The sequence below is a fragment of the Cyprinodon variegatus genome, unplaced genomic scaffold (assembly GCF_000732505.1).
Source record: "Cyprinodon variegatus isolate N-32 unplaced genomic scaffold, C_variegatus-1.0 Scaffold138, whole genome shotgun sequence".
Taxonomy (NCBI): domain Eukaryota; kingdom Metazoa; phylum Chordata; class Actinopteri; order Cyprinodontiformes; family Cyprinodontidae; genus Cyprinodon; species Cyprinodon variegatus.
Genome location: NW_015150591.1, coordinates 898,726 through 919,871, shown reverse-complemented (window position 1 = coordinate 919,871; position 21,146 = coordinate 898,726). Strand labels below are relative to the sequence as shown.

General features: G+C 37.0%; 1 protein-coding gene across 1 annotated transcript in view; it reads left to right on the top strand.

The window, feature by feature from the left end:
• LOC107085946 (anosmin-1-like) overlaps window positions 1-21,146 on the top strand; it is a 102,772-nt gene that overhangs the window by 10,028 nt on the left and 71,598 nt on the right. The window contains exon 2 of the mRNA XM_015376642.1: window positions 19,089-19,136. Coding sequence (XP_015232128.1) covers window positions 19,089-19,136 — 48 coding nt within the window. The remainder of the gene's footprint in view (window positions 1-19,088; window positions 19,137-21,146) is intronic.

The following is a 21,146-nucleotide window of genomic DNA, read 5'->3' as shown; positions in this document are numbered from 1 at the left end:
CGGGTTGGATGGATTTCAAAAACCGTTCCATCCCTAATAGCTATACTTCTAAGGAATGGTATTAGCACATTCCAAGTCACCAACTGAAAATAAACAGTAATGTACGTTGAAAGAAAATGTATACCAACCCTGGATAGACCATGGCATGATACCCACCTCTGTTTGTTTCTTGTTTCCTACCAATTCATTTGTATTTTTTTTCTCTCTTTGCGGTCAAGTAGCCAATTTCTGTCATCTTAATTCCCTTTGTTAGTTAATCTTCTTTGCTAAAGGATATTTCTATCAAACAAGTGCCTGCTGATGACAGCATGCCTTTAAAATCTTTGGGTAGAACACCATCACAGTCAGACGGCCAAATGCCACAAATATTGTTTTAAGTCCATAGTATCACTACCCCCACACATTTATGTGGGTGAATTAGTATGTCATCACTGCTCTGCGGTAGGTAACTTTAATCAATCCAGAGGTCAGGTATACTGTGGAAACAGCTAGAGACAACCTCCAGGTCAGGTTGCAGGAGGGCAGACAAGGAGACAGAAGCAGGTAGACAAAGCCTGGTGAAGCATGAAGTCTTGCGGAGGAAAGACGGCGGAGCAGGCAGGTGTTTCAGACATACTTGAAGACAGACAACCTGGCAAAGGGAAACTCAGACCAGAGAGGTTGACTGATATTTGGGCAGACAGCTAGGGGAGATACTGGCAGACAACAAAGCTTTGTGTGATTCACTTTAGCGATAAAGTCCATGCAGCTTTGTGATTGTCCTGTTATTTGATCAGTAGCACCAGGGGTAGATCGTGATTAGATCACTGTGGGGTAGGTTTTTTTGCAAGGTAAAAAAAAAATCCAGGGAAAAGACTGGAAAATCAGCAGCGCAGCTTTGTTTGTGACCGGTTCAGATGCTAAAACCAATCCTGTTTTTAATTTACCCTCTAATTTTTCTGACACAAATGTTCCTAAAATTCTTTCTGAAGCATTTCAAAGTCAACTAAAGGAATATATGTAAGGAAATTATGTATTTAATATTCGTTTGGCATTAGTTGTTTTCTTCCAAGGTGGAAGAAAGACCCTTCGACGCCCCTCTTCTCATGTGGGTGCTGCTCACTGCATCGACACAAAGGCGCTGCCACCTGGCATCACACCAATTCTGGCTATTAGGTTATTTTTCAGTGTTGCCCTATAGGGGTGTATTAATCGGCTGGCGGGTTTATCAGCCTCGATTTCCTTAATTTTGGGAGATAGGTGATAAGCCGATACATAAATGTGAAACCGATCTATTCCGCTGATCTCTGCAAGGGTCTAAATCAATGCTATATATTTTATCATTTCACAGGAACTGATTATTGCCTTTCAGCAAGATCAGATTGAAATATCCATCCATTTTCCATCATGCTTTAATCCAGATGGGGTCATGAGGGGTGCTGGTGTCTATCTCCAGCTGTCTACGGGCGAGAGGCGGGGTACACCCTGGACAGGTCGCCAGTCCATCACAGGGCAACACGGATGCAAACAGGACAAACAACCATTCACGTACACACTCACAGCTAAGGAGAATTTTAGAGAGCCTCATTAACCCCCCCGCAAATCTACGACTAAATGAAAAACTAAATGGAATGTGCTGATTTTCTGACAGCATGGATATAAAATATTAGCTTTTTTATCTTGTAAATGCTACATTTATTTAGTATTAACTTCTTTTATAGAAAAATTTCTTAACTTCTAGACCAGTACTGCACATTTTATTTAATCAACTTTATCTTTGAATAAATATGTAACACCTTTTTTATTTTTTCCCCTGAAGTGAATAGAAAACTTGATCCTTGCCAAAGTGATATGACCTATAAAAAAATTTTTTTTTGTAGCGAACATTTTTACTCTGCATTGAGCATCAATCAGTGTAAGTAAAAATAGCATTGTTTTAAAATACTTGGATAAAAATCTAAAAAAGAATGCTCGATGTAATGAAGTTATTTTTATATAAAAAAGAAAGATGAAAGTTCATTCTCAGGTCAGCAAATGTCTATAATTACAAATCTACAAATTAATCTCTAAAATTTGGAAATACCATTTGAATTTTTAATATCTACATTTACAAAGACATAAAGTCCTATTGAGTAGCAATTTTCACATGCGTGTTGCTTAGAAAATGATACCCTGTAAGGGTTCTTTCGTATAATAACACTGGTCAGATTTTCAGATATTTACCTTAATGAGAGTAATTAGTGGTTTTACTCTAGATTCCACAACGTCACTTAGCAAGAAAGGGATACACTGCTGTAGTGTTCTTCTTCTAGCCAGCTGACTAACTAAGTAGTGCCCTGGGGTCGCATCAGCTCTGTTGTATCTGGGCTCCATATAGCAGAAGTAAACTCTAAACAATTTAACAATTTCTGATTGGTCTTATGAGACCCTGATACCGCCTCCTTTCCACTGCATGCACCAACCAGGGACTAAACTCTCCACTATGGGAGTTAGGGCCTTCTAGGCAGTGGCCCCACAGCTTTGGAATGTCCTCCCAGAGTCCCTGAGGGCCTCACAAACTGTGGAGGTCTTTTAGAAAGGTCTAAAGACTTTCCTACACCCAACACCTAAGGGTTTTAATTTTTTGCGTTAATGTATTATATTGTTTGGGGATTTTTGTTATATCTTAGAACAGTTTTTAACTGCGTTATTGTAGCACTTTGAGATTTTGTATTTGAAATTTAAAGTCGATTACAAATAAAATGCATTATTATTATTATAACTAAACCATGTCTGCTTTCCACATTTAGAGTACATATGTTCTAAGCTGAGACTCTATCAGTTCCTGCTGGATATTTAAATAATGGTATCTTTGCAGAAATTTTCAATTTTTTAGATTAATGTTTGGCATTTATGAGAAAAAAAAAAATTCTATAGTTTTTTTCCCCCAGTGGTTAAATGTCATAAGTGGGCAATTTTACTACTCTTGACGGGAGTTGCAGCCATCATGAATATGCAAGTCATGATGGTCGTATTGCCCGAACTTTACAACCCAGAATTCCTACTTTTTAGGGGTGTTCCAGGTTATTTGGAGGTCCGCAATTCAGACTTCCAGGGAGTGGAATGTGCCATAAGCCTGACAGCAATAACCCTGCATGACATTGCCAATTTAAAAAAAAAGATTTGCTGGTGGTGAAATCAACCTGTAATATCTTCTAACTTAGCCTCACTGAGAAGAATTGGGGAAATCGATTGTTTTAAAAAAGATGAGTATGACCATAAGCTTTTTAGCTTAGTCAGTCTTGTTTACGGAAGTCTTTGTTGTAGGAACTTATTTTCGTGAAGTTAATTTAACATAAATCAGTGAAGCTGTTGCAAAATAGAAATAAAAAAAATCAATCTTCAGGAAGCTAAATGTTTGACTGGCCAAATCCTCTTCAGATTTACTAAAATTATTTATTTATTATTTCTGAGTTATTTAATTGTTAAGAATTTTATAAGTTTAAGAACCCATAACACCTGTTTAATACATCAATTGACTTCTAGGTATAATATTTCCCCTCATGTTTTATTCGTGACATTTAATAAATCCAATTAATTGTAACAGCAACCTTGCTGATGGGGTTGTCTTGCCAAACACATTGCCAAAAAGTCAGCCAATGATGTCACATTGATCACGAAGCTCTACCACCTTTAGATACTTTTATACGTAGACTTGTCTTAAATATTCTTATTTATCTATTATTTCTTTGATCATCTCTTTAGGGTGTGCATAAAAAAACAATTTAATGAAAACTAAAGTTCTTTTTGCTTGAAGGCTTTAATAAAATTAAATGTTGTGTTTTACAGAGCTGGACTCCAGATGGTTACTTAAATATCAACACATCTAACTTCTTTTCCATACTCTGACCTTTGACCTTTGCTCTGATAGATTTATCTTATGTTCAGCCTCACAAAACCACCTTAACCTTCTTCTGACAAGAGAGAACTAAATAAATGAGTAAATTATGCACCTCAAACCGAAGGCTTTTTGTTTGTAAGCCACTGAAGATTTAAAATTCAGTCTATTTTTTCTCATACCATTACATTTAAAATTGATTAAACTTCTACTTGTCTCTTCTTTTTGTAAACCACAAAATTCTTCTATTTCTTGTATTTTAACTTGGAGTAGAATGCAGGTTAAAGCTGTGTGTTGAACGAAAGTTTCCTTTTACTGTGATTCTTTCCTAGAAATGTTTACACAAAGTTTCCCAACTTCTTTATATTGTTGCTAATTGTTATCCAGTAAGAGACGGAAAATCCACAGACCACTTTTTAAGTGACTTTTGTTATTCAGAGGATGTGGAGCACCACAGCACTATCTTTGACACATAGCACTGAAACACTTACATTAACTAATTAGTGGGCTTCTAACCGGAATGCTGAGTTGTAAATGTGGTGTTTTTTGGGAAAGAAAATATAAATTTTGGTTAAGTGGAAGTTAGTCATATTCAGTCAGGCACACAAATAAGATACGTCGTAGATGTGTCCCTCTGGTCACCTGGGTGTAATTACCAGGAGCAAGCATCGTGTTAAATAGACTTTCTACTGCACCTTACCACAATTACACACACACACTCTTTCCTTTTGTCATTACATCTGGAAGAAGTGTGATTTATGTCCGGCTCTCTCTTTTAAACGCTGAGGGGTGTGTGCAGCTGTGAGCCTGCATGGTTCTCTCTGTGTGGTGTTTGTCTCATTGGCCAAAATCAAGTTGTTTTTCTACGTGAAGGATTGCTGTGGACTGGGCAGCCATGTGAGCCATGTGGAAGTCCTTTACTGCAAGTGCTTCTGACTCAATCGTTCATCTTGGCTTCTGATGACTCTCTCGTGACAGATTTCTCAAGTGTATCTTAGGCCCAAATGTGTTTTTAGAGTAAAAATCCAAACCATCATTTAAAGGAAATGGGAGGTTTTTGTTTTATATGTTTTCTCTGTGTCATAAACCTTATCCTCCCATAAAGCCCTTATGTTTGAGCTATTGTTTGAGCTTTCTGTATTTCCCTTCTATGCAAATTTAACTTTCTAATGTCAAGCCCGTTCAAATCTTAATACATATGCATCTCAATGGTTTAGAATATATTTTAAAGTTGAATTATTGCAGTAATTATCCTTAAAATTTAAAAGTGAAACACATATAAAGATTTGTGAGAGTTATTTTATTGACTTAATTCTATAATTTGTGGTCATTATGCCTTACTAATGAAAGGTCACAAGTCTTATTAACCTACAGAAATGTAAAATAAATGAATGATGAAAATTCAGACAATTCTGTTAATTTTATTGCAACATTACATAAAAATAATCACATATATAATGATGCTTACTGTATAATATATGCTTATGTCTGAAAAAGGGGTATAAGGAAGTGAAAATTATGTAATAATACTCCTTCACCTTTCTATTGTATAGTCCTTTACATCAATATTTAACTTTTGAGTCCCTAATGATCCAAAAATCCATGAAATAAGCAAATACTTTAGTTTATGTAAATAAAAAACATATATACTAGGGATTTCCTGATACAACTTTTTCATTTCTTAAACGATAACGATATTGACCTGATATGATATTAGCACAAATAATGCATATATATTTTTATAGATTTTTTACTGCATGATGTGAGAAAAAGCTTGATCAAGGTATATTACTAAAACAGAGAACATAGTCAACAACAAAAGATATGAGAACAATTTGTCCATGTAATATTAAACAATGAGCTACAGAAACAGAGCATGAAAATATCTAAGATTTTAGATGAGAGCTGATATAATTAATTAAGCATCTCTGCAGCTGCTTCTTAGCTGTTGAAGGAGATATCTAGTTGGGGAAGAAGAAGGTCAATATAGAGTCTTATCGAGAACAGGAGGCAGGCTTTGAGTCCTTATCATCAGGTTACATAATGAGGGGAAGGGAACGGAGCCTGGGAATATGTAAGAAAAGTGACCATTCCCAAACACCTTTGTAAGTGCTAGAGCTTCATAATATTCTTTATTACGTATCTTTCAGTTCTGTTCCTGCTTTTGAATGATCCTTAAAGGATCTGCTATAAATAAAGCTGTTTGGGTTTATGCCTGCTATGGTCTGCAGGGGCCTTTATATATATGTATATTTGCTTGAATTACTATACTGGAACAATACGGAAAATGTGTTATGCATGAGTTGGAAGAGATATCCAATAGATTTCGTATCTTATGTATGTAAGTGGCCAAAATTAAGTGACTTTACATAGCATTTTATAAACTTGCAAATGAATTTTCGAATGAGTCCTTACAACCCACTTTGGTACAGTACAGTGGTATTAAATATAAAATCTACATAGCATTAAAATTGTTGCAATAGGTTTACAAAAGATAATCCCAAATTTTCAGCCAAAAGAACAGCTGTACACTATTAATGCACCTCAGAGGAACCCGGGTTCCCCACATTACAGCAGAGATGGCAAAAGTACCCACTTTCCGTACTTGAGTAAAAGTACAGATACTTGTGTTAAAAAATACTCTGGTAAAAGTGGAAGTACTGATTAAACTTCTTTACTCAAGTAAAAGTAACAAAGTACAGGCTTGTAAATTTACTTAAAGTATAAAAGTAAAAGTAGAAACCACTTTTTTCATGCCGTTGCCTACATTTTAAATGGATGTCTGCCAATAGGACTAGATCTCCGTTGTGTTCATTTTCAATCATCTCGTCGTCCATGCTACTATGCTAACGCCACCGCCACCAAGCTGCAATGATTTGCCGCCAATGAATGTCGCCGAATCTGTCGATTCATCTTGTAGCGGTGCGTCAAATGCAACGTAGATTCCCATCAAATTAGATTGAATTTGGTATTGATGACGTGAAAAATAATAACGGTAACTCCATTGAAATGATTCAAAACTAAAGTAACGAGCCAATTTTTTTAGAAAGTACAGATATTTGTGTAAAAATGTAAGGAGTAGAAGTAAAAAGTCACCATAAAAATAAGTAGTAAAGTAAAAATATCAGAAAAATCTACTTGAGTACAGTAACAAAGTATTTGTACTTCGTTACTTCCCATCTCTGCATTACAGTCAAAGACTTTAAAAGTGAACTACTACTGTGACTAGTAGTCCTTTTTCACTACTATTGGCCTCTATTAATTACCGTTGTAATTTTTAGTAATATTAGTTGTCTGTTTTTCTCATTTTCATTCGTTATTCGACTCTTCCCAACATATTTTTTCACTCCTGCTTCCTTTCAGTTTCATCAACCAATTTTTTTTCTTCAGTATTAACCGTCTTTCCAATCCTTCTTTCCTTTCTCTCTCTCAGACTTTTGCGCAGCTGTTTCACCACAAATGGACTCTCAAGCTAAGACCGCACAAAACCCTGCTTTGACCGCTGTTAAATAGCAATAAGACGCAGGGACTCCTCTAAACTACTCTAACTGTTCCTGACAGCAAATGTGTCCCATGAAATTAACTTGGCATAGGATTTCCATCCATCAGTTCAGGCCACTGCTTGGTGACTGACGCTGGAGGTGCGAAAGGCAAAAAAGACAGAAAAGGGATGACAGTAAGGATTTGGATTGGGGGTCAGCTAGGGGTCAGCTGGATGGGTGTTGGGGGGAGCAGCTTTATTCCTGGTCTGTGAAAACCTGGAGATGTTTAATAAGTTTTTAAAATGCTAACATTTTTATTTGACCACAGTAATCAGTGCTGATTATTGAAATCACCACCAAGTCCTTTTCTGTCATTTTAGTAGATCTGGCTGTAGTGTGGGAAGTTGGAGGATCCAAACAAAATACAGGAGTGACATAGTGACCAAGAGGATCATCTGGATGAAAAGCAATAGGAGAGAGTTTAAGGAATGTGTTCTGTGTTTGTGTAACTCAGATTTTGTTACTGCCGTTTCCACATCCATCTGCTAGTTGATGAATGTTCATCCCACTCTGATCAGGGACCCAAGACAGAACAGAATGATACTGCAAAGATATCAGTACTTTTTGGAGAAACAATGTGCTCTCTCTTTTAACGAGGGGAAAGCTTTTTATGTGAAACATGTACAGACTATCAACGAAGGAGTCCAACTTCCTTCTATTTCAGCAATTAGGATTGACATGTCCTGGATGTCGGGGAATCAACACTGCCCTGACCAAAGCAAGCTGGGATTAGACTTGTCATGTCTTCTTGTTAACTTTGTCTTTATTGCCCTTTCCAGAGGTAATCAATCTGTGCCAATGAACTGTTAGCCAATAATAGTGCAGAAACAATGTTTACGTAGACAGGGACTACTTTTGACCACTACTTCAGGGGTACTTAAGGCTTGATGTATTTGCCTTAAATCAGCAGAAGGAACTCTGTTGTACATGTCCAAGAAAGGTGGGCAAGAAAAGACATAATTTCAACCTGTTATTCTGCATAACATTATGCTATGCAGTATATATATTTTTTTTTACGGCACTAGTGGCTCGTTTCTCTGACAGTAGGCTGACAGGAAAGGGGGTATCAGAGAGGGGGAGAGACATGAAGAGGACTCCATACATGGGTACCAGGGATGGAACAGTTTATGAAAACCGTTCGGTTCGACTGTCTCGGTTCGGTTCGCGTGTGTTGCGTTCGGTTCATGCACTGCTCCTTTTTCTCATGGGCGAAGCGTTTACACTCCAGAGCAGAAGGTGGCGGTACTGCGACCAAAGCCAACCACCCATAGTAAACAATTAGAAGAAGCGAAGCAGCGTAGCCGGGTGTAGCAGAAAAAAAATCAGTTGTTGTGGAGAATTGTGTGGGTATGGCGAGTGGGAAAGAACAGGAGTTGGAAGACGCGCCAGCAGCACTTTATAGGTCTGCTGTATGGGACCACTTTGCATTTAGAGTGACCTACGATGACGGCGGAAAGAAAGTTGTGGATAAAAACAGTGTGCAAGCGTTGTGCAACACGTTTTGTTTATGCTAACAGCAACACGACCAACATGTCAGGCTATCAACATATACCGAACCGAAAACCATGACCACAAAACCGTGAATCGAACCGAACCATGGATTTGATAAACCGTTCCACCCCTAATGGGTACGGTACACACAACTACCTACCGCTACCTGCATGCTATGCTATGCAGTTTGATGGACTACTTTCATTGTAACACATTGGGTTCCCCCCTGGTTAGTCTGCCAGCCTCGGTTCAGAAACTGAACCAATGAGAGAGCTGGTCACACCCAAGGAGCAACGGTGATCAGTTGAATTTTTTTTAACTCTTTTCAAGGGCCAGAAGGGTCATAGCAAAGGTAAATGAAGAGAGTAGAATTTGAAAATATGAGGTGTAAAACAAAATGAGAAAAGTAATAAAAAATGACCTTTTTAAATAGTGACAAGTTGAAGCTAGATAAGTACTTAATTTTGATACGATTACTTTAGTCTTTGGTGCTCAGATCTCGGCAGGAAATATTAGCGTTAAATTTTGCTTTGATATACGTAAACAGAAGTAAAGTATGCTGGGGAAGATTCACAGTCATCCAGGTCATAGTAATTCCATTATTCTTTGTCCACATTGTTCACATTTTGGACGAAGACAGTTGGCTTGAGAGGGGTGTGAAGGAAGCCATCTATGTTAAGAAAGAAAAATGGGATGGACTCAGGTTTCAGCTTTCTAAACCTAAAATGCAGCTATACAGTTGATTCCTTCCCTCTATCATCGTACCCCCCACTCCCTACAGTGGAACAGAACACCTTGCTTGTTCAGCCAGGCTAACGATTCCTTTTAACGACCCCTCTTTCAGAGACATAGACAGGTATGGGGTATTGCAGGCTAACAAAGAAGCCAAACGACTGTCCTTTCCTAAGTGGAGAACATGTTCGGCCAGTTCAATTTGCATGTTTTCTAAGCCAAAACACGGACTTGTTTTTGGTCCACTCTATAAAGCCTCGAACTCAACGCTATTTCTGACATTTTGAATTGAAAAAGCTTCCTGGATGCGAAACGAAACTTCTTCAAATTTGGAAAGTGGATTGTTTTTTAACTTTTTTGGAAAAACAGGAGTAAAGTACAGGAGTGTTTCCCTCCAGGCTTGAAACTGGTGGTGGAGTGGGGATAGATGAAGTTGGTCTGTCTGTGAATGCTGGCTGTATGGAGCTATATGGAAAGATCCAATTGACTGAGTAAACTGATACTAGTGCTTCACTCAGGGATCTGAAAGATGGAAGTCCAGCTTGGATAACACAGATTGCATGAACCTGTCCATGATGAGCAAGCATTAAGCGGCAGTGGAGAGGAAAAACTCCCCTTTGGTAAGAAACATCTGGCAGAACCAGGCTCAACATGGAGGTCTTCTGCTGGACCGGTTGAGATGAGATGGGGAATGCAGTAGGGGCCGGGAGGAATGACACTCTGATAAAGCTTTAGCAACGATGGTGGAGAAGGTGATGGAGGTGGGTTGAATCTGAGTCATCTGAATCGAAGTTCGACATAGCGCAACCACTGCCCGCACTTTGGGTAGCATTCTGAGATGTGGATTTGGAGACCTTTTAAGAACTATGAATGCTTAGCTATGCTGAACTATGGATGCTGATTGGCTTTCATGGAATTATGGTTGAAAACTTATTGGCCTGTGACGGAGGCGGATAAGGGTAAGATATCTTTCCCTCAGTTGAACTTTCGCCTAGGCTCCATAAGGCGCTGACCTCGGCCAAATCTCTAATTTCCCCCAGCATTTTGTGGCTTCCACCTTAAGATAATACCAGTACTCACAAAATCTCTAAAAAAAATTTTCTGGATCCAGATGGCGATTTCATGTTAGCTCTTCAGTTAGCAGCTTCATCAGTGATCAAAGCTAGAATGTGACTTGACATGAAAGTTAAGATTTCCTTTGAGTCATAACCACAAACATTTTTCCACCATTATTCTCTGAACCACCACCCTTAAAGGAATGGTTTAAAAAAAAGAATTAGTGACACTAGGATTAGAGGCATAACGAAGAGGGATTGTGAGATTCAGGAAATGCACCTTTGCATAGAACGTTCTCTCAGTCAAGGGATGCACAGCTTGGAATGCAACAACTTAAGCAATGGCTACTTGGTAACCAGATTTGTAATCACCAGGGAGTACGTTAGACACATTTAGACGTAGAATCAGGTACAAAACACTTAGCAGTAACTACCTCATTTAGTACAATGCACCTTAGTAGCAAAGTACTTAAGCATTATCTACCTCAATATTGAAAGCACCTTAAAACATTAGCCTACCTCAAGTATGCAGTCCTGTTCACTGTGTGTTATTTCATCTGTGGGTATTGCATTGTATTTCCTCTGAAACTGTCTATTGCTTTTATAATTTTTGTGTCTTTCGTCCTGGTTGCATGCATGTTTCATCTTTGGTCTGTATTCCTTGTTACATGTACCATATGTTTCTTCTTGTACCTGCTGCCCCTATCCTACGGTAGTATGGATTGAAAGTAGCCTTGAGCTAAATCCAAGTGTATTTAAAGCTCCTGCTGTTCATTTATACACGCTGTCCCTTTCAAATAATTAATAAAAAAAAATAAAGCAGCAGGAATTTAGATTTGCTCTTGAAAATGTTACAAGTAGACCCTGATGTTGCAGACATAATCCCCTCATACATTGTTTATGAAACTAATGTATAGTTACTTACGTACAAATAATGAATATATTGCACATTGTATAACATTTCTTCATTAATGAACATGTTCTGGATGCTGATGGTGAAAGATTTAATTCACCATGTTATACATTAAAAACTCCTTTGATGCCGTAATATCCGCAACCATGCAGTGAGCACAGAGGCCTGTTAAAGAGGAAAACCACAGTATAGGGTTTAGGTGGGTCTATCATTGTGTGAGGTAAAAGATTGGTTCAGTCTAAATACAGCTCACTCTGGAGAGGGTTTAAGAGTCGTTAAGGCAACTAATCCCCCCCCCCCACACACACACACATGCACACAATTACTGGGGACACACAAATCTCAAGGTGCACAGACATGACAACAGGTAGGTAGTATACACACTCCTATTCTAATAGCTGTTTTCTTCTCACATAATTGCAAAGTGATTCTGCTGATAAAGAAATTCAGGGATAACAACAGTTCTTGAAAAATTTCTGCGTGTTTTAAAAAAGGGAAGTCAAAATAGCTGTGAAACTTTTCAATCTTTTGAAAGTATTTTGCTTTTTAAAGGATCGAACGGTCAAATGGTAAGGCAAGGCAGCTTTATTTGTATAGGACATTTCAGCAACAGGGCAATTCAAACTGCTTTACATAAAATCAGTTAAAAAATAAATAAGACACAGAATAAACAGTTAAAAATAAAAACAAAATAAAACACAAGAATAAAAATTAAAGTGCAATTGAAATCTATGATGTTTTCCTTTCTTTAAACCCTCAGGGGTTGGAAGGAACATGTCATGTCTACATACCCTCCTATTAAAGATGATACGTTCACACTAGTAATTCAAATACAGTGGAGTCCGCTTATAGTGGTCACGTTGGTCCAGAGCCAGTTTGAATACTATAAGCGGTTGATTACTAAAACCGAATTTACCGTTATTTCACTTATTTTTTATAAAAAATATCATCTAAATGCCATTTGTATGGTTTTTCAGTGTGAAAAATGAAATTAAAATGGATAGCTTTCGCATTTACGGAATTTTTTACGGTACAATGAAAGCTTCATTTCAGTATATTGCGCTGTGGACAGACTAGGGCTGGGTATTTTCGCCAAAGTCCTGAATCGATTCGATTTTGATTCATACAGTTCTAAATCGATTACCGTAAATTCTCTAATATAGGCCCGGGCCTTTATTTCACTCAAGTGCATTGCGGTCCAGGCCTTTATTGGATAGAGGCCAGTATTAGAGACAGGCCTCTATTGCTATTTGAGCAAAACAGACTACCAGTGGAATGAATAAAAATGAGATTTTGTGTCTATTTGAACCTATAAAACACTAGGTTCATTTATTGAAAAAGTACAGTTACCATGTCTCGCTTGGTTTGAAGTAAAAAATAAAAATAAAAATCCTCCAATTCTGTTTAATTCTCCTCCTCAGTTTCCTCCTCCTCTTCATCTCTCCCTTTATTCTCCTCATCACTCGCGCTGCTCCTCCTGTTCTGCTGCGTGTCTGTTCTCTTCCTCGCGCAGACGGGCAGCAGCAGGGCTTGTCGTTCAGCTGCGCAGGGCTGTGGTACTTGTCTGTTACTTACTACCACAAGTATAATGTTGAGGTATGCCCAGAAAAAACGTTTATAGCCCCGGCCTGTATTAGAGACCGGCCATTATTTACCTCCTCTGACAGCGAGACCGGCCATTATTTACCTCCTCTGACAGCGAGACCGGCCATTATTAGAGACCCGGCCGCTATTGGAATACAGGCCAATATTAGAGAATTTACGGTATTTTTGATTCAATCTATTTTTATAACAGTGAAAGTGTTTCAAAACACTCATGTATTTTATTTTTTCCTGTCATATTAAACACAAAGTGCAAACTTGTAAATCGGACAGTTTAAACTTGAGATGTGAAAAAAACTGTCTTAAAAGTGCAAACTTGTTTGTGAAAAGTGGAAAAGCCTCACTCGAGCAAACCGACGTGACACAGCAGACATGCATGAGCTGCATTGTCTCCACTGCACAAACCATATTTGCAGCGTTGTCTGTAACAACAGGGTGTTTGCTGGTCAGCCCCCATTTGTTAATGTCTTCAGTCAAACTATTGCTTATATTTGCAGCTGTCTGGCTTGAAGTATTTTGTGTGAATCTTTCCTGCTCATTTGAATGTCAATGTCACCCACGTTACTATAAAACTAATCGATCTCTTTCCCAGACATCGATTTTGCAAAAATGTAAAGGAATCGATTCAAAATCGATGAAATCGATTTTTTTTACCCAGCCCTAGCGCAGACATAACTGTAGTAGCCTATGTAACTTATTATGTGCTGTGTGTCAGCTCTGCTGTGCCACTGGTGCATGTCTGAAACTAACGTTTGAAACAAATGGTTTCATAGAACAACAACATAGAGGATAACTGCATAGGCTACAGAAAATGAAAGCTAGTCTGCCTGTGTTTTGTGTTGCGGATCTGCTGCGCCGCATCAAGATATATCACTTAACATATTTATCCATGGTTCCCTGGATCAGGGTGTTGTCTAACACCGAGTTCACTTCTTTGTCAAAACGATGTAAAAGGTCAAAGTTTTTTAAACCAGCATGCAGTAGTCCAGTCTTTAAAATGCAAACTGCATTCCCCATCTCAGGTCTGGACGGGACAACAGTCTCCTCTTCTTCATCCTCATCCTCCTCCTCGCTGCGCGCAGAACTGGTACCCGCACCAAAGCACTCTTGTACCTCTGAGATGCACATGTAAAATTGTTTATTATTTTTGCACGTTTACTTTTATAAAATGACCAAAATGGACACTATAAGCAGATTTCTTGATTACTATAAACTAATTATTTAAACAGCATTTGTATAGAAATGATTCTTTCCCAAGCCTTTTGATCCACTATAAGCGGATTCCACTGTAACAGAAAACTGAAATAAGTAATAACATTTAAAGTTTACTAAATAACAATTTAGTAAGATAAAATAAGTACCTTGTTCATCAACCAAACAGAGCAGAAGTCTGATTAATCATATCCTGAATATAACAGAAAACACCTGATTTCATTGCCTCAAAGTGTTGCTCACAAACATGTTAGTTCAGAACCTTTTTTACTCGTTTTATTAATATATGCATATGTATGTTTATATACAGTATGTATTTAAAATCAATATCATTAGTTCCATGTTTCATTATTTTTATTATTACCTTTTTTCTTTTCAGTTTATTTGATTGGCAGCTGTTTTTTATTCCATCTTTAATGGGCGGGTATGTAACTTTTATGCAGTGAGTTTACCCACTGGGGGCCACAGCATGACAAAAACATTTTTATATTAACTTATATCCAAGGTAATATTTTAAAATAAACTCATGTTACACTTGGGGCACACAATATATTGAAAGTTTAATATTATTGCTGTCATAACACTGTACACCCCATGCATTCTGTGAAGACTGTGGGTCTTCAATAAAGCTAGCAAATTCTTTAGGTACTCTCGCTTCAGGCTCTCTGTGCCTGTAATATACAGTCATGGTAAATTATTACAATCACCTTGTTTTCTCTTTTTTTGTCAATTCTATCTACTGTTAATATAACTTCTTGCTGAGATAAAAATTAAGATTCTGTGCCTGGTTGACTAGACTTTCTGTAGTGGAACGCACAACCAGATCATAGATAGACATTCGAAGATGAATAAATGTTTTTTTATGAAACCAAAGCATGAAGACATAAACACCTTGTAATTATTTATTTTTTATATATTTGTTAAGTCATATTAGTAACGTTCATCATCATGGGATTCCTTAATATCATGAGGTCCTCCATTGTATGCTACCCCATAATGGATCCCAAGATATTCAAGCAATTTTACTAAGGTGCAAAATCTTTATACTTCATTGTTGGTGTGTAATTATGCTTTACGAAGGCATTGATATAGTGTCACGGTCTTGGTTCTGTTAAGTTTTCTTTTGAGTATTCAGTTTTACTTTGCTCCATGTTTTCTAGTTTTATTGTTTTAATTCCTATTTTGTTGTGTTTTTTCGGTATATTTGAGTTCTTAGGTTTTTCTTTGTTGCCCTCTTGTGTTGTTCTCCTTAAACACCATTCTTTTAGAATGAAATTGTGTTTAGTCCCAGAATGGGGAAATTCTGGTGTTCCAGGAGCAAAAAGATCATAGAAAAAATGGTCACACAAATATGGACCTTAGAAAAATGTATAAGAAAAACATAATAGTTAAGAATTAAAAGAATTAACAAATAAAATACTGCACTGTGTTTTAACAATATAAATACTGTGCACCTATACACCTTTACAGTGTACATTTTGAATTAGTAGTTTTTAACGTATTTAGGATTATAGTTTATGTGAATGATATTGTGTATTGTATGTTTTTGAGACTGATTTAGCTCCATAAAAAGGAAATAGTTTTCATCCACTTTGCTTAAAAATCGTGGAATTAAGGCATGCTTTTGGTTTCCTGACACTGCGATAATTGCCTGGGGTTGGTTAATGTAATAAAGAGTTTGACTCATCAGCTGTTGTGCTCTGATCCAAACGTTGTCACCTGCAAAAATACAGCAGGTTGATGTTTGGATAAGTATTTTGATCCACAAACTACTTGTTTAATCCTTTCAAATGAATTAAACACTCAAAGACATTTTCAGTACTATACATACTTGTTTGATGAACATGTAATGCAGAACTCATTGTTTGAAATATGAGGTACTAATGTGATAGCAATGGTAATATCCTGATTATAGGACTCAAGGCTTAGCCAATCCCATTGGTTTTCTAAATTACAACTTAAACACAGTTGATGTCTTTTCCAGATCCATGGTCAAGATCAATTGAGCAAAGCATTTTTTATAGCAAAATAATTTCTAACCAGCACTAAATATTGGATGTGGGATAAAGCTATGAACTGTTAAGTCTGTCATAGTAAAAAAAGTGTTATAGAATGGTAAATTGTTGATTTTTTTAGGAGTATCTTATGATGGACAAACAAAGCTACACCACATTTTTGAAATCCACCTGATTTAAAGTAAAATCACATTCAAGAAGTTTTGTAGAGTTCTACTTGATTGGCTGGAAAATTACAGCAACCAGGAATAGAAGTAGAGGAACCAAACAGCTTAACTTAAGGATATTCTGGGTGATTCAGTAGGACAAGGACAAGATGTGGCGTTTGGAACTTTGTGGGTTTTATTTAAATGTGACAATGTATGTCTTCTGAAAAAAATAAAATTGTGGAAGTTGGGTGACAGCATGTATACAGAGAACAAAAGAGGGTGTCGGACTGACCACTGGGGAGAACAGCAAAATGAAAATTTGTATCACCGTTGAACATACAGTCAAAGTTAGAGTGCAGACTGTGTTCTTTTATTGGCTGTAAAAGGATTTATCAAATACTGCTTTAAGATAACACTAGATGCTATAAGATTAAGCTAGATGCTATGATCACACTTTGTTCCACGTGCAAATCCCTGTAATGATAATATCAGGTGTATTTATGTACACATAGCAACCACTGACTGTCTGCATGCACTTCCTTGGAAACATATGTTTTTAACACTCTTGGTGGTCTGAGACCAAAAGCTTTTTCCAGCTTTTCTTTTTATTTTTTATTTTTTGTGTGTGTGTGTTTGTCAGTGATATTTAGAAAATACATAACATGATAAAATTATGGATCATTAAACTAAATTTCTGGTCAGATTTTATTTTTTATTTTCGAATGAGAGAGAGTATACTTAAAAACATTTTTTTTATATGATGAAGTTTAATAGGTTGCCCTCTCAGGTCTCTAAACATTGGTGCTATGTTTTGGTGGTCGGTTCAGATGCTATCATACTATCATTGTGTGTTTTATAGGTGATGTTTTGGTTTTTTCACTTTTAACCATCTGTTTCTGGGTCTCATTGTTTATTACATGGATGTTTGTTTAACTCAGAGAGCTATGAGCTATGATTTGACTTTGACAGTTATAACAGGTTCCAAAATGTGCAGCCAAATGTATGCTTTTGTTTGGATCTAAACTTGTTAGGAATCATGTCTGCTGTTGGAGTATGCTGAGAAACAGCTACAAAATATGCAGGTGTTTGTAGTTTGACAGTCAGAGCCTAACTTACAGTTCACAGCTTCATCAGACAGTTTAAACATTTAAATAATTATGATTTATTGTGATGCTTAAAACTAATATTAATAGCAATAATAATAATTGGCTGGTCAGTGGAGCAGTGGGTAGCACTGCTGCCTTGCAGCAAGAAGGTTCCGGGTTTTATTCTCGGTCCAGGGTCTTTCTGCATAAAGTTTGCATGTTCTTCCTGAGCATACGTGGGTTCTCTCCGGGTACTCCAGCTTCCTCTCACAGTCCAAAAACATAACTGTTAGGTTAATTGGCTTCTCTGAATTCTCCTTAGGTGCGAGTGTGTGTGTGTGTGTGAATGGTTGTTTATCTGGTCCGTAGACAGCTGGAGGTAGGCATCAGCAACCCTCGCAACCCCAGTTGCGATAAGCGCGACGGAACATGGATGGATGGATAATAATAACAAAATTTAACTTTATTGATCTCACAATGGAGAAATTTTACCTCTGCATTTAACTCATTCCCTTGGGGAGCAGTGGGCTGCCATTGTGCGGCCAACTAGGAAGCAGTGTGGAATTAAGGGTCTTGCTCAGGGAACTAGAGTGCAGGCTGTGGATAAACAAAATAAAAAAAAAAAAAATATATATATATTTTAAATACATGTTTATGTTAAGTCTAGGCTAGGGTTTGGAGTTAACAAAATAAGAAGAATTTGGGAATCCATGTTGGTTTGCTGTGATGTTTAATTCGGTCCCAGTGGTTAAGTCAGTCATATTTACTGGCACTCTTCAGTCACTTCCCACTCGACTTTTTGAATTCACACTAATCTACCTTCACATGCACATAAAAACACATGCAAAACAAAGTGATGTAATTCGCTGCCTCAACAGCCACAAAGAAGGCATGCTGGATCTTTTTCTAACAATTAGATAAAGAATTAAAAGGTACATTTACCAATGTTAATTTAATTTTTGTTGGTGATATTTTATGTACAACCTTTACTTTCTTTCTGTTTCTTTTTTTAAAGGAAGTCTACGGAAGAGGATTAGGGCCAGTGGGGAAAAAAAAAAAAGTTAACTGATTTTTAAATTTTATTTCCGTTTAGTATGGGAAAAAAGTCCGAATTCTGAGATTAAAGTCAGAATTCGGACTTTTTTCTCCGAATTCTGACTTTTTTTTATTGTCAGAATTCAGTCAAAATTCTGAGATTAAAGTCAGAATTCTGAGATTAAAGTCAGAATTTTTTTTCTCAGAATTCTGACTTTTTTCCCATACTAAACTGAAATAAAATAAAAAATCAGTTAACTTTTTTTTTTTTTTTTTCACTGGCCCTAATCCTCTTTTCTGTAGAAGTCTACTCTTATTAGCTCAAATGTTTAGAGTGTATGTCAAAGAGTTTGTTCCCTGTAAAAGTTTTAAGATTTCTTTTCTCTTTCTGTCTCTTCCAGAATAACGAGGTTCTGGTCTGGTGTGAAAACCACAGACGCTGCGCTCAGGTAAATAAACTGCAGTTTCTACTTACTATAACCAGATAAGATACATGAAGAAATTAGAGGGTGTTCAAAAGTCTAAAGAAGAAAAAGTGAGAAAAGTTGCATTAAAATGTTTATAAAGTGATTTAAAAACATTTAAAGCAGGGCACAGTCATATACTAAAAACAATTAATGAAAAATAATAAATCCATGAAACTATCTTAAAAGTAATTTTTGGAATTGAATCATTAAACCCAAAAATAATCAAATTGATTTTACCGCATCTTTTAGTCCTATTTGTTTTTTTGTTTTATTTTTAACTCTGGAAACTTGTAAAAAGGCATTTGGAAAGTAGATTTTTGTACTGAAGTAGCCATTATTGATTAAGATTGTCATTCAGTACAGATATTAAAAATGTAACTCCCTGAAACCATACTAATTTAAAAGATGGAATAAATGTATTTATCCAATCATATAATCTGGTAACAACGGGGCTCTTGTTCTACTCTCCCAGATTATTCATGTGAGGTTTGGTTCATAAACAGTATTTCAGTGACAGGAAGGAACTTACTTGCTCACATATGGGAAAATTGTAAAATTGGAGACACAGAGAAAGAGTAAAAAAAAAAAAAAACATGTTTCAAATTAAAAATGAATGCTTGCACAACAAAACACAGCAGTACTTTTTATGAAATTTCTGAAATGTACGGAAACGTTATGTCAACGTACAAAAATTGATTTTGTATCAGTTAGAAAGTTATTCCACTTATCCCTTACTAATTGTTTTTAGTAATTTTTTGAAAAAAAAAAAAATAATTTTTTTACTTAAACAAAAAATAACCTTGGTTTACTCATTAAATAGAGAATGTTAACAAAGATGTATTTTCTAGGAATAAAGTAAGACACCTACCATGACTCAAGTTGCTCCAGATTTCCATCTACTTGTTTTTGTGGAACGTTTTCCCACTCTTCCCATTAAGCTATTGGTTCGCTTACAGATTTCTTGCTTCCTGCTCCTGTTGCAATTTCCCCTACAATATCTCCAAAATAATACAGATTCAGGCTTTGAATATTTTCCCAAACTTTTTTTTTTTGCAGTCAGTCTTTAGTAAATTTGCATGGATGTTTTGAGTTAATCTCATGTTGCAGGGTATAGTTATTTTTCTGAAGGAGAATAAATGTTGGATTCTATGAGAGTTAGCTTGAGTCCGGCTGCATCAAAACCTCTCCAAGCCATTACATTTCAAGCTGCGTCCTTTACAGTTGGTAAAAGGCCGGGCATGAAGGCTGGCGGTCATTGCTGGAGCCCTGTGTGCTGTGCTGGCAGTTCTGCATAGCATCTGTGTGGCGCTGCCGTGCCTGGATGGGGAAAGCGGTGCCACGGTAACCCGATTGCAAAGAGCGGTCCAAGCACCGGGTTGTTTCTTCTGTCCGGGTGGGAAACATTGCTCTCTGCATGTGGTTTTTACCCGTTTCCTGGACCGTAATGATATGGAAATCCGTCTGGAGCTGCGGCTAGACTAAACTGTGCTACAAGCTAGAGTTCGTTGTTTTATGAAATTAAATATTTCATAAGAAAACGAAAGAAAAATTAACTTTATTGCCATCAGGCACTTTATTAAAGCTATAAAACAGAGAAAACAGGCCATTGATACTTTGGTATATTAAATCCAGCTGATGGTGTGGTAGCAGGATTGATGATAAAAGATTCCGCCGTGATGTAATCTGAACATACGTAGTTTGCTGTATCGGTTTGGACGCCAAAGATTATCCGGATGCTTTTTGTCTATTCTATTTACTTTCCGGATCGTAATTTGATGCAAAACCGGTTCCTTCGGATAATTAAACATTCCTTTTCCGTTGTAATGATGTCTTAACTATCCTTTCAGGGTGCTTAACAAGTCGTGAAGAAGTGTTTGTATATACCCGCCGAAGGACGTTTGACTACACTGACGTCACAGCAGGGGAGTGGCGGCCTAGTGGTTAGGGCATAGGGCTTTGAATCCTGAGATTGTGAGGTCAATCCCCCACTCC